This window comes from Gossypium hirsutum, chromosome A03 (assembly GCF_007990345.1).
Source record: "Gossypium hirsutum isolate 1008001.06 chromosome A03, Gossypium_hirsutum_v2.1, whole genome shotgun sequence".
Taxonomy (NCBI): domain Eukaryota; kingdom Viridiplantae; phylum Streptophyta; class Magnoliopsida; order Malvales; family Malvaceae; genus Gossypium; species Gossypium hirsutum.
This window is the reverse complement of record NC_053426.1, coordinates 4,157,832-4,171,502: the sequence shown is the minus strand read 5'-3', so window position 1 is coordinate 4,171,502 and position 13,671 is coordinate 4,157,832. Positions and strand designations below refer to the sequence as shown.

At 29.3% G+C, this 13,671-nt stretch overlaps 1 protein-coding gene across 1 annotated transcript; it reads right to left on the bottom strand.

Annotated features, from left to right (window-relative positions):
- Window positions 1-1,180: 1,180 nt before the first annotated feature.
- LOC107927081 (heavy metal-associated isoprenylated plant protein 39) lies at window positions 1,181-1,869 on the bottom strand. The gene is made up of 3 exons (XM_016858050.2): window positions 1,796-1,869; window positions 1,614-1,689; window positions 1,181-1,519 (listed from the first exon to the last, which is right to left on the bottom strand). The coding sequence occupies exons 1-3, from the start codon at window positions 1,799-1,801 to the stop codon at window positions 1,215-1,217; spliced, it is 387 nt and encodes a 128-aa protein (XP_016713539.2). The 5' UTR covers window positions 1,802-1,869; the 3' UTR covers window positions 1,181-1,214.
- Between the last annotated feature and the right edge of the window lie 11,802 nt (window positions 1,870-13,671).

Here is a 13,671-nt window from a genome sequence, read left to right as displayed (position 1 = left end):
GTTTTTTTTTTACCTTCATAGTATTATTGATTTCAAAACTTTCTAATTTATTTTCAATAAAAGACGGTTAAATTAAATAAATATGTAAAGATTGAAGACCAAATTTGTTATTATACCTTATATATAAAATACCAAAATAAGCATTTAATCGCATAATTTTAACAAAAAAACTATTTTACTCAATCATCTAACAAACAAAAATTAATTTATTTATTTTTTAATAAAAATAAAATATAATTTAAAATATAATATAAAAACTTTCGTGTTACTTTTAATAACTTTCAAAAATCTACCTACAAATTTGTGACTTCTGAAGTATGTAAGTGTTTTTATGCATCAAAATGACATGCAGGGAGTGCTATAGGTTAGAGTTTGTTTCCTATCTTAACCAATAGTCAATGTTTAATTCTCATCCGAGATATGGAGCAGTTTTAAAATCTATTGTCAGTATCTAACCCTTAATGAGCTTACAGAATACGAAAGATTAATTATTGAGTTCGATCCAATAGATACTTTGAAAAAAAAATTGTATTTTCTATCATGATGATTTGGAGATAAGGAACACATTTTTGTGTGTTGTTCCTATTCAAGAGAATTATAGGATCTAGTTATGGAGTCTTGTAAAACTGCAAGCTAGTATGTTTGCATCTTGGGAGGAAAGGTTAAAAGCTTATTAGCATCTATACTAGAGATTGCTTGGAATGCAAAGATTTACCTAGTTTGGCAAGAGAGAAACAGGAGATCATATAGATATAATGGGAAAACTATAGAATCATTTTTTGACAGGGTGAGTTAGATTCAAATTATCCTATTTTATGTAAAATCTAATTTGAACAAAATATCAAATCCATATTTCGGGTTAAATTAGTCCTGAGCAAAAAAAAAAAGAAAACTAAAAACCCTTTATTTAAACTTAATTTAAATCCGATCTTGACTTAACCTAGAGATAACTCTCCCAATTGCAAAACAATAATAATCACCATACCAATTTCCTTTTTCCTTCTCATCCCAAGTCAAATTATTTTGTACCACACTAATTCAATGGCCCACATCCCTTTAATTTAAACCCCCCAAAGAAAAAACATAGCTAATCTGTTCTTATTGTGGATTAGTTGATAATACAATTGAAAAAAAATTCCATTTTTTGATGTTGAAATCTTCAAAGTTTGATTCACAGATAGCAATATAAACATTACAAACCCTTAGTTACCAATTCAGCAAATAATACAGGAATTGGGATATTCATCAGACCGATAATACATAGCCATGTGCTGATTGTAAGCATTGTAAGCTCTTATAAGCTCAGCTATTTGCTCACTTTCTTTCTTTTTATTATCATCATCCTTCTTCCCACCTTCATCTTTCTTCCCACCATCTTTCTTCTCTTCTTTAGCAGGTCCTACTGTTAAAATCTGTGTGTGCCATTGTTTTCTAAGCTTGCTCGCCACTTTAATAGGGTCAACATCCCCGATCACTGTCATTTTCTTGTCTTTCATGTCCATGGAAATCGAATCAATACCTTCAAACACATGTTTCATTACAAAAAAACCACAATTAAACCATGTAGTATTTGATTGACATGAACATAAAAAGATGGTTTACATTATAAGAACCTGATAGACCAGAAACTGCTTTCATGGCCTTCTTCTTCTCTTTGTCATCATGTAAATCCAATTTCAAGACAACTTTCTGTAAGAACAAATCCAATATTAAAACAGCAAATAGCAATAAACAAAATATTTTTTCTATGTTAGAAGCCAATTGATGAAAAAGATTTAAGGAAAGGAAACTTCACCTTCATTGAAGACTTCAAGACCAGACTAAGAAACTAAACAATAATATAAATTGAAACAACAAACACAAGCAAATTGTAAGACAGAGAAGAAGACAATATATATACATATATATATATAAAAGTCAATTGTCAAAGGAGTAGAACTTTGAAGTCTGACCGATTCCTTGTCTAAGAAGGCAAAGAAGATGTACAGTAACCAGTTATTAATTTTCATATACTGATGTTGTAATTTTGAATTATTAATTTTCAAGATTAATTATTATGAGACCATTTTCAAAAGAGTTAAATCTATAAAATTCCATTGTTTTGACTCTAATTCCGATATTAGAGGTGTTCATGGGTTAGCTCAAGTTGAGTCTAAGTATAATATTAATATACTTTATATTTGCCTAAGTTCAGACCAACCCGAAATTTGTGTTTAAAATTTTGTCCAATTCCATCCATATTTGCAAAATACTAATCTAAACTCATTTTAAGCATGCCCATATTATTTTTTTAAAATATTTATTTTATTTTAATATTTAATAATTTTATATATTTTTTATTTATTGAATTTTTTATATAGTCATATTAACATTATTTTAATATTTACATTAGAGTAATATTATATATTTAGTATATTTTTTAATATATTCTAAATTTCATAATATAAATCAAGCCCGAGTCTGACCATATTTAAAATGGGCCTAGTTTTTTTGCCCAAACCCATTTTTCTAGCCTAATTTTTTTGTCCAAACCCTCCCAAATTCGAACGAGCCTTCAGGCCTGAGCGGGCATGAATAGGTCTAACCATAGCAATGGTGCTAACCCCCCCCCCTTTATAATAAATTAGAGGTTAAATTTCAATTTTGGTATTTTTTGTAATACCCCTACCCGTATTCATTGCCGGAATAGGGTACGAGGTATTACCGGAGTTTACAAATTTTTTTTTTAGGAAAAACTCAATATAATTCCTTTACAGATATCTAACATTCCCTGCAATATTATATCGAGACCAATCCAAATCAACCAATTCAATTCAACATATTTTCAAGATAAATTCATGCATATTTATAAGATAACGTCATCACATATCTAACACCAGGTTTGTTAACCATACTAATGGCTAACTTTACATTCATTTCACGTTAACATTTACTTTGTTAGCTTATACATGCCATTGATTTCCAAAATAAAGTTTCTTTATATATCGAAATCCTGAGGTTGACAGTGTGATGTGTCTCCGACCAAATCCGACCTTCGAGCTCTTAACACTACAAAACAGGGAAAAAGGAAACGGGGTAAGCACTTTGTGCTTAGTACGCTCATGTAACAAGAATTATACTTACCTAATATTTTCAATACAATATAATAAACATTCATATATCCATTCAATGCATTATTACCCTAACATGCACAAACTCAACATTCAAGTTAGTACAATAATTTCCATGTATCAATAATATATATACCATGATTGATGAGCTCGTCAATACCATGATTTCCATTTCCTTGTTATTTTTCCATATTTATCCCGTTGAATTTATCGGAATTTTCGATGGATTTTCAGAGGTACACATTTATTGTACAATTCCGGGTCCGTCAATTCATATTCATGTGCGCACATATCCATTTCAGAGAGCACACTCCCGCGAACCTCAACCTTGCAGCGGGATTACCAGTCCAGGCTAAATCCCTTGCAATATAAACTCATAGAGTATTGTCGGGATTACCAGTCCAGGCTAAATCCCCTACAACGACAATTACTCTAATGAGCTTGGATCTGAATTACCAGTCCAGGCTAAATTCAGACCCTAATTCAGATTACCCGTCCGGGCTAAATCCATTTTGCACATATTCTTCGGGAGGGCTATATCAAGATAGGATCACCCGTCCGGGCTAGATCCTTTTTACCGTCAATTCCTTTTCAGAGATCCATCGAATTTTCCTTTCATTCAACCGGGATTTCTTCCCATTTTATCAGATATATCAATGTTTCATAAATTTCCATATAATGAACATTCAAATCATATTCATATCAAAAACATGCATTTCAAGCATTTAAGAATATAATTTAAGTTACACGAACTTACCTTGATACTTGTTTGTAAACAGTAAAAATCTACTAATCTCGAACTTTTTCCTTTCCTCGATCTAGCTTCTTATTTGAATCTTCTAGATCTAAATAAATAAATTTAATTATCAATTTAATACATTTCATATTCATATGCAACATTCTCTATAATTCAACTATTATTTATAGTTCATTCAAAGTTGTCTACTTGAGTCATAGTCACTAAATTATTTTTATCTTGAGATACAGAACTCCAAATTAGGATCCGATAAATTTCACTGAAACTAGACTCACATATCTTCTTACCATAAAATTTTCAGAATTTTTGGTTTAGCCAATCAGTACAGTTTATTCTTTAAAGTCACCCTTGTTCTGCTGTAGACAGTTCTGACCCTTCTTCATTAAAAATTAATTATCTCTTCCTACAGAATTAAAATGATGTTCTAGTTTGTTTCTCTTAAAAATAGACTCATTAAGGATTCTAGACATATAAATTTAAGCCCATAATTGTTTTTCTTAAATTTTTTATGATTTTTCAAATTCAAAACAGGGGAACCCGAATTCATTCTGACCTTATCTCACAAAATTCATTATATCTCAAAATTTACAAATCTATTGCTTACACTATTTCTTCTATGAGAAACTAGACTCAATAAGCTTTAATTTCATATTTTTGTAATCTTCTAATTCGATTTCTACAATTTATGGTGATTTTTCAAAGTTAGTCTACTACTGCTGTCCAAACTGTTTTTGTGCAAGCTGTTTATTACCATTTTCCCCTAAGCTTTTAATAAATGATAATTTCGTCCCTACTCAATTAGCCTCTCAATTGAGATGATTTTTCTCAATTAACATTTTATTCCATCACCTTAAACTAGTTTACAACCTTTAGGAATCAGAATTTCAGCAATAGACTTTAATTCCAAGCATTTTCACAATTAGGTCCTAAAAATCAATTTCTATTGAAATTACCTAATAAAATCATCTCATAAACAAATTAAAGCTTTAGTTTCACTCTATTTCATCATAAAATTATAGCACTCAACCATGGTGACTTTCAATTTCATCCATGAAATCAAAAACTAATGAATTTAATAATAGGACCTAGTTGTAAAAGTCTTAGAAACACAAAAATTACAAGAAAAAGGCAAGGATTAACTCACTTGGTGCAAAACGTATGGAATACCAGCTTAGAGAACCCTCCTATGGCGTTTTTAGCTGCTGGAATTGAAGAGAAATGAAGAGAAATCTAGATATTTCTTATTCAGTCCTAGCTTTATTTAGTTAATTTTGCAATATTCCAATTGTACCCTTAATTTATCAATTTTTCTGCTGATTTCATACCCTTGCCGTCCAGCCCAAATAAATTTTGGGTCTAATTTCCTTTTAAATCCTTTCTCATTAGACTCTTAAGCTATTTAATCATTCTAGCAACTTTTACACCTATTACAATTTAGTCCTTTTCATTTAATTGACTACCCAAACATTAAATTTCCTAACGAAATTTTAATACCACATTAATAACATTTTATAAATATTTATAAAATTATTTTCGACTTGGTTTTACAAGATAGAGGTCCCGATATCTTGTTTTTATCCAATTTCTTCAATAATTTCTTTTTCTAACTAACCACTAAATCGGTAAAATTTTTCTATCAATATTTTCATACGACTTTCCTATCATATCAATTTTCATGCAAAAATATTGAAATAAATTTCTCTTTAAATCGGATTTGTGATTATGAAACCATTGTTCCGATAACCTTGAATTTAGGCCATTACATTTTTATTATGATTTAATTTCTAGCATAATTTGGTCTTTTATATTGTTATAATGTTATTAATTAGTTCAATTAGTTAGTGTTGTTAATTTTTTATTAAAATATTATGTGATTATATATAATATAAATGCATTAAAAGTCTTAAAGACTAACACATGGATTCTATTTCTTTTGAGTTTGTCTTGTTTTTATTTTATTTTTTTACATTATAAGTTAATGGTCAAATTTCAATTTTGGCTCTTATACCCTGCTAAAACTTGAGATTTAATATATATTCCTCAATTTTTTTTTCATATAATTATGTTCATCTACTTTATAATATCATTAGTTACTCTAAATAGTTAGTTTTGTTAACTATTTCAATTAAATATTGACGTCAATTTTTCTTAAGAATGCTACGAAAAAAATTATTTTATCATAATAAGTTCAAACGAGTGTTTTTAAGAACAAAAATTCCAATTAGTATTTTCAATATTATTTTTATAGTTTACATGACTACTAAGTGGATATAGTTTTTTTTTTAATTTTAAAATGGCACTCTGGTAATTTTAATTAAAGAGTTTTAATAACGACAACAACTATACCTGAATTTTTAAATTCGAAAAATAGAGGAATTAAATTCCTAAAAATAAAAGTATGAGACTGAAAATGTAAATATACAAAGCATATAAAGACTTTAGAGCATATTTTAACTTTCAAAATTTTATTTTATAATTTAACACAAATAAATAATTAAACTAACACAAAGCATGAGAATTTATACTAATTTTTAATTATTTTATTGTACCTAAAAATCACATTTTTAAGATGATTTTAATCTAAATTGTTGTCTCATTCTTATTGTTTATTGAGAAAAGATGCAATTTTTTTTAGTTAAGCTAGTAGAATTTCTTTATGTACCAGTGATTCATAAATTTGTGACTTATATAAAATTGGTTTCTGTTTGAAATAATTCGAAAAATTAATTGAGTTTTTGAATTTTTTTCATTCAATTAGATCTTTGAACGATTAAAATTGATAAAATAAATCCTTTGATTAAAGTTAACCATAGCAACTAACAGTTACTTTGACATAGTAATAACAACGACAAAAATGTTCAAAAAATAAAGGTCTAATACATAATTTAGTATCTGAGCTTGACACTTTTTTTAAGGTGGCACTTGTGTTATTTTTTGTCCAATCTGATAACTTTATTTGACAAAATTTATATATTTTGGTACCCAAAGGTAACGATGCTAACATTTTAGTGTTTAATTCGGGTTTTAAGGTTGATTTGATAAAAGTTAATAAGCTAATTATTTATTTTCATCAAATCAACTCTAAAACCTGGAATTAAATCACATTCATCGAACTGTGTTTGACAAATTAAACGCAAAATTAAATAAATTCACAATTAATGCTAAATTTATTCTATTAACAAAATCATGAAAAATTTAAAACTAATAATATTAGCAATTAACTTCCATCAAATCAATTTTAAAACCTGAATTAAACACCAAAACATTAACACTATTACTTTTGGGTACTAAAATATATTACTTTTGTCAAATACATATATCAGATTGAACCAAAAATAACACAAGTACCATACTAGAAAGAAAAAAAAAGTTAAACTTGAGTACCAAATGACATATTAAGCCAAAAATAAAAGACATGTGGAATTACACACCAGTATGCTTAATACATGATAATTTTTTAGGGTAAAAGCGCACTTCAAATTAATAGAATGAAAGGATAAAACACAAGGAGGAGACAAATTAAACCCAAGTCATCAAGCTTACCTCGCACACCCAAACCTATGCGTCTCATCCTCATAAGCGATAGAAATAACATCTCTAATAAAAATAAGTAAAAGAACATTCATAAGTATCTCAAAAACATAGAATGAAGCATAAGATAAAACCACTCTAGCATTGTGATGAGTTGCTTTATTAGCCTCCCTTTTTGTCCATTAGAAAGACAAATCAGAGAACAGAGAACTGGGGTGAACACAGCCTTTAACAAGAATACCAAATTCAAACATATCAATACTTGGAAGATTAGAAGCATTCACCATACTTTGGCAATCAAATTCAATAATAATATTATCAAACCTCTGAGCGCAGAGTCATAATAATGTTTCATGAATAGCAAATATCTCGATAAAATAAGGGTCCCAAGAAATAATAACATGGTCGACCAACCCTTTAACAAAGGCACAATTATGTCTCAAATGATCTTGCAAAACTCGAACACTACTTATCACAAAATAAAGCACTATCCACATTACATTTGAGAATGCCGACAGATAGTCTTTTCAACCCGGGAGTCGTAAAGTCTGACTAATGAGTAACTGGTTGTGTAGAACCAAAAACAGGTTGAGCCTCCAACCATTGCAAAGTAAAGGTATTTGCAAAATTAACAACATGTTGCGGGGAATAAGCCTCACCTTTCCAAACAAGCAAATTATGATGAAACCAAATACTACATAAAATGGTGAGGATCCGACAAACTCTATTGATCTCGTTAGACTGAAGTAAAGAAAGAATAAATTGACGCAAATCAAGCCGCGTTAATTGAAGCCCGACATGCTTCTAAACCCCGCGAGCATAATTACAGGATATGGAAAGATGATCGTGTTGGATTTAGTGTCTTAAGTGTAGTATATTCATTTTTGTCGAAACTATTCTTTTGAAAACAGGGATCGACTTTGTTTGAAAGTGAAAATTAAAACGGGAGTCACCACCAATCTTTTATTAGGTGTGATCGGATCACCTTTGTTTTAATAAATCAATTTTAGTTTACTTAAACAGGGCCTTTGGTCTATGAAACTTGAGAGAATAAGTTCGGGAGTCGGTTACGTGCGAGGAAGGATTAGCACCCTTGACACGCCCAAAAAATTGGTACCGAATTGATTAGTTAGTGTCTTAATGTCGAAAATTAAAAATCGGGAAGGGACTTGAAATACGATCTTTTCTATTAATACCGATTTTAAAATTCTTGAATTAACTTAAATCGATTTGTTTAAAGATTTCCTTATCTCGAGATATCGGAGTATCACATCCCGTAAGTTAGGACACAATACCATGAATTTCCGAGCACAAGGTTGTCTTTTAATTTAAATTGAGTTTCGTTTGTTTTAAAACTCGAAAAGGATATTTAGCTATTTAAAAATAACGAGAAAATCGAAACCCCGTAAGTTAGGGCACAATTCCTTGATATCTCAAAATGCATAACATTGTCTTATTTGGAAAATTTCGTTTTTGAGTAGTAGCGAATATGGCATTTGAACGACGTACATTATTTGTTTGGAATAAAAAAAAATCAAGCGATCCAAGTCGGGCAAGTATGTTGGGTTAATGTATGATATGATTTAAACTAGATAAAACAAAAATATAACATAGAGTACGTAATAACAACACAAATACAATATTATACAAGCAAATGGCAATAACGAAAATACGAATAAACTAATTATACCATACACAATGGCAATAATCACATAACATATGTAACTTGAATACTAATCATTAATAATCAAAGACAGTGAATTAAAAATATTATAACGCAAACTAAAATGACTAAAACGTAAAACAAATTTCAAAATAATTAATAAATGAATTTAAAATAAATAATGAGAAAAGAAATTTAATCAACAATGTACAAAACAATTTAAAAATAGAGAGATGGTTATTAATTATTAATCCTAATATTATTCAAATAATAACTAACCTCAGACCTTCACCTGGAACTTGAAATTTTTGGGCCTTGGGGCCCTTAAAACTTGGTCTAGACTTAAGCCTTGAAGTGATTTGGGCTTTGTCCTTGTATTTGGATTTTATTTTAACATTATTGAACATGTGTTGACCTTTTAAAATTTATAATTTATAATTGTTTTAGGCTAAATAGGTATATAAGCCTCGAAACTTTAGTTAAAAAATTAATTAATTTTCTCCGCAAGAAAACACACTCAATTCTCAAACTTTCAAATTGTATCAATTAAGCTTTTTGATTAATGATTTTCGTCTTTGATCATTACAACGTTAACGTGATAAAAAATTCAAAAAAAAATTTAGGGGAAACCAATTTGTTTACTGAAATAAAAAAATCAGAATGAGACTCAAGAAGGAAAAAAAGAGATAAAACAAATTTCTTTCTGCAGTGCTTTTCGAAAATAAAAACTTCAACATTACCAGTAATGTTGTTCCAAAATATTCTAATCATTGATACTATTAAATTGTTAAGTGTGACATTTAAAAAAAAAAATACTTACCAAATAATAATGCTACTAAATAAATTACATTGTAATAAACTTAAATAAAAAAAATATAGTGTTACCACTGCTGTTGCCTGTTTTTGTTGTTGAAGGCGAGAGAGGGGCTAAAAGGTTCTCTTTTCTGACCAATCGGGCCTTTTCTTTTTCCCTTTGCTAAATTGTCCATCTGTAAAAGATGGAACAAAGGTGGAACTCAGACTCGGTGGAGCAAAGGTGGGGTCTTTGCGTTGAGTTCTTATGGTTGGTGTGTCTAGTAAAAGAGAAGATGGGTTGTGTCATTGAAGAGAAGATCAAACAAGGATCTTTGGTTAATGTAGGGGCACAGTCCACTCTGCTTGACTAAATGAAGCTATTGAACGAAATGCAGCATCAATCTGGTTTGTCTTTTCTTGGATTAGTTTTTTTGGTTATTCATCCTTGCACGCTACATAAATTATTTCGTTGATCGATGTTTAACTGACGGCCAACTCAAGTTTCCTGCTAAAATTAGATTAATTTCTAGAAAAATCGTAATTTTGAGGACGTAAATCTTCTAAAAAAGTCAATGACATATGACCAAAAACCTATAAACGTTGAGGATAATTTCGATAATTATACATTACCAGTATTCGAACAAGTAAACAAAAAGAAATTAATGAGGGATTAAAAAAAAAACAGTTGGAAAAATCATACTCTTGTTTCAAAAGCTACTATCATTTTCTTGTTGATAATTGAAAGTAATTTAGAAGGATTTGATGGTGACTAAAATAATTTTTAATTTATTTTGACTCACTCTTAACTCTTAAACACGGTTACTTGTACTTTACTTATAGCACCCTCAACCAGTAATCTTGGTATAATGATTCTTTTGCCATTCAACTTTATTAAAATTTTTATTTTTATTTTTTATTTAATTTTTTACTTCTTTTAGTCATTATACTTATAATTATTTTTATTATTTAACGTTTGTTAATTTTGCTGATATGGCATACATGTGGATTGACACATAAATGACTTATTAGTATTTAATTCATTTTTACAAATTTAAAAAATATTTTTATATAAAATTTTAAATAATATTAATGTTTTTTAATTTTTAAAATAGTTTTTATAATTTTTGAATTTTTAAATTTTAAAAATTAATTAAATAATGATGTGTCATCCACATGACAATCCACAAGTATGCAATGTTAGCAAAGTTAAAAAAAGACTAATTTTTTCATTCATTTTGGAGTGATTTGACAAAATAAACAAATTTAGTGGCTAAAAAGGAAAAATAGTTAAATGGAAAGTTAAAATGACTTTTTTTTTGTAAAATTGGAGGGTCACATAAATCATTATGCCAATAACTTTTTTATTTCAAGGATTATAAGTGTTGGACTGAATAGCTTGGTTGGATCGAAAATCCGATAATATTTTAATTTGGACATAATGATTAAATCGATTTCTAAGCAAATTGTTCAGAATCAATAAAAATAAGAAAATGTGACAAACATCGGTGGTTGAGTCAATTTTATATTTTTATTTAATTATTGTCAGACCAACGATTGAACCAATCAAATTAGTTAAATTGAAAATTGGTGATTTGATTGATTTGACCATTGATCCGATTATTGAAACATTAGTTATTTTAAAAAAATCCTCACATTCCTCCTACTCAAATTCATCAATCATCTTGAGTTGATATTCCTTATCGACATTGACACCGGTATCAGCACTGGCACTAGCATCGACAGTTAAACATCCACGACAAAATCCGTTTCAATAAATATTGAAGCTAATAGAAATTTTAGGGTTCTAGTTCCATTTACATTCTCTTAACAAATTTGTTCACTAATCACAAGAAACAATTGGAACCTTAATTGTAAAATCATAACCAACTTAGCAAGTGTTCTTCTTTAATCACATGTATTTAATCTTGTAGACATTAATAAAATATAATGTACTTCACAACCCGAAATTCAACCTGTTCTTAGGCCCCTGAAACTCGACCCATCTCGCAAGGTCCACACACTACGCCTCACCACTTCACGAGGTCACCGATGTCACGTGAGGTGCGTGAGCCACACACACCCAATGTCCCACCTCACCACTTCGCGAGATATCGAGGTGTGATCACTCCCCACCTCGCGAAATCACCTTGTCAACTAAGTACGAGGAGATAATGTGTGAGTACCACAAACACCATCGATACCTCGTAAGGCGATCATCATCCGAGTTGATCCCATCAACCTCACCACCTCGCTAGGTGAAGCGCGAACGCTGTTCGCTCTCTATGACAATACCTTTCTATAAAATGAATATATCTAAGGGTATGTGTTGAGCATAAAATGGGGAACGTGTCATATACATGGCACCTAGTTAAGAAAACATGTCATGTACAGAACACTTAATTGACTTCTAGCACATCATATCAGGTAACCGTGTCTTATAAATATGGAAGGATTGCTCTCAAAGGAGATGATGACCAAAAGAGAACCTCAACATAATATAATATAATAAAACATTTAAAAATTCGGAATGAGTGGTAAAATATTAAATAAAATTCAAGAGAAAATAGACTAAATATGTATAAATAAAATTCATATCCAATTTGGAAAAAAAAACACCACCGACTTACACGGTTGTCATCCCCACCTAGGGGCAAAGGCAAAGGTGGCTTGGACCCTCTTAATTAAATGCTCCAATTTAATTCTAAATAATTTTATTTAATCACTTTTATTCTCTTTGTTAAATTAAAAAAAACTTTAATTTTATTATTATTTTTAACAATCTCATTATAAATCCTGGTTATATCTATTTTTTTTACATAATACTTAGAACTACCCATAGCCCCTCCTCACCTCATAAATAGGAAGATAATGCGTTTCAGCGAACTCGAATCCACGTCTCTTACATTGACAATAATGTCTATGCCAATCAAGTTAAGATTCAATCGACGAGAAAAAAAAGTTGAAATAAAAGTATTACGGAGGTTCTTATATTAAGAATTAGAGTGTATTTTATTTCTTTATTTTAAAAATGAGTAAATTAGTCACTATAATATATCAAAGAGCAAACTAGTCATTTTTATTGTTAAAAACTAGTGCGGTCGATAGAATAACCAGTTACACATGTACATCATGCTGACATACAATGACCAATTTTTATCAATAAAAATAAATAAAATTTTTAACAAAATAACTAGTTTGTTTCTTAATTTAACGTACAAAGATTAATTTATCTATTTTTTTAGTAAAATAAACAAAATGCAACGTGACTTGATATTTTTATTGGACAATTTGTAATATTTATAGATTATTTTAGGATAATTAATTATGTCTATAATTTTTTTTATTAAGTGAAAAAATATAACACAGAAATAGATTTTTATAGATTGCACCATACTTTGCAAGTTAGAGAGTTAAACACTTGTCAAAGAAACAGCTGTTTAACTGTATAATCACCAAACCTTGTTTGAGGTTTTGTTTTGTTGTGTGTATAAGGTTGTAAATGTCTGTCCCACATCTTACAAATATATCAGATTTTTTTAATATATATTTATCTAACATAACCACAGCAATAGTATCCAAATCTAATACAGTCAACTCATTCCTTGTTTGGCTGATTATCATCCCCAGGTTCCAATTGCTTAAACGCGCTAACTGCTAAAACAGCCAATCAAATAAACGTTAATATGATTTTTCCAATTCAAATAAACCTATGAGATTGTTATTCAATTGATTGACACTTGGCAACCATAAATTTTTCTCACTTCCCAACCAAATCAGCCAAAATAAAAGCAAATCAAAACCGAAAGCTTAAAGGA

What these genes read in the sequence shown, in the direction of transcription:
- LOC107927081 (XM_016858050.2), bottom strand. An exon ending in AGCAGTTTCTGGTCTATCAG is followed by an intron (nt 1,520 to 1,613) that starts GTTCTTATAATG and finishes ATGTGTTTGAAG; the next exon opens with GTATTGATTCGATTTCCATG.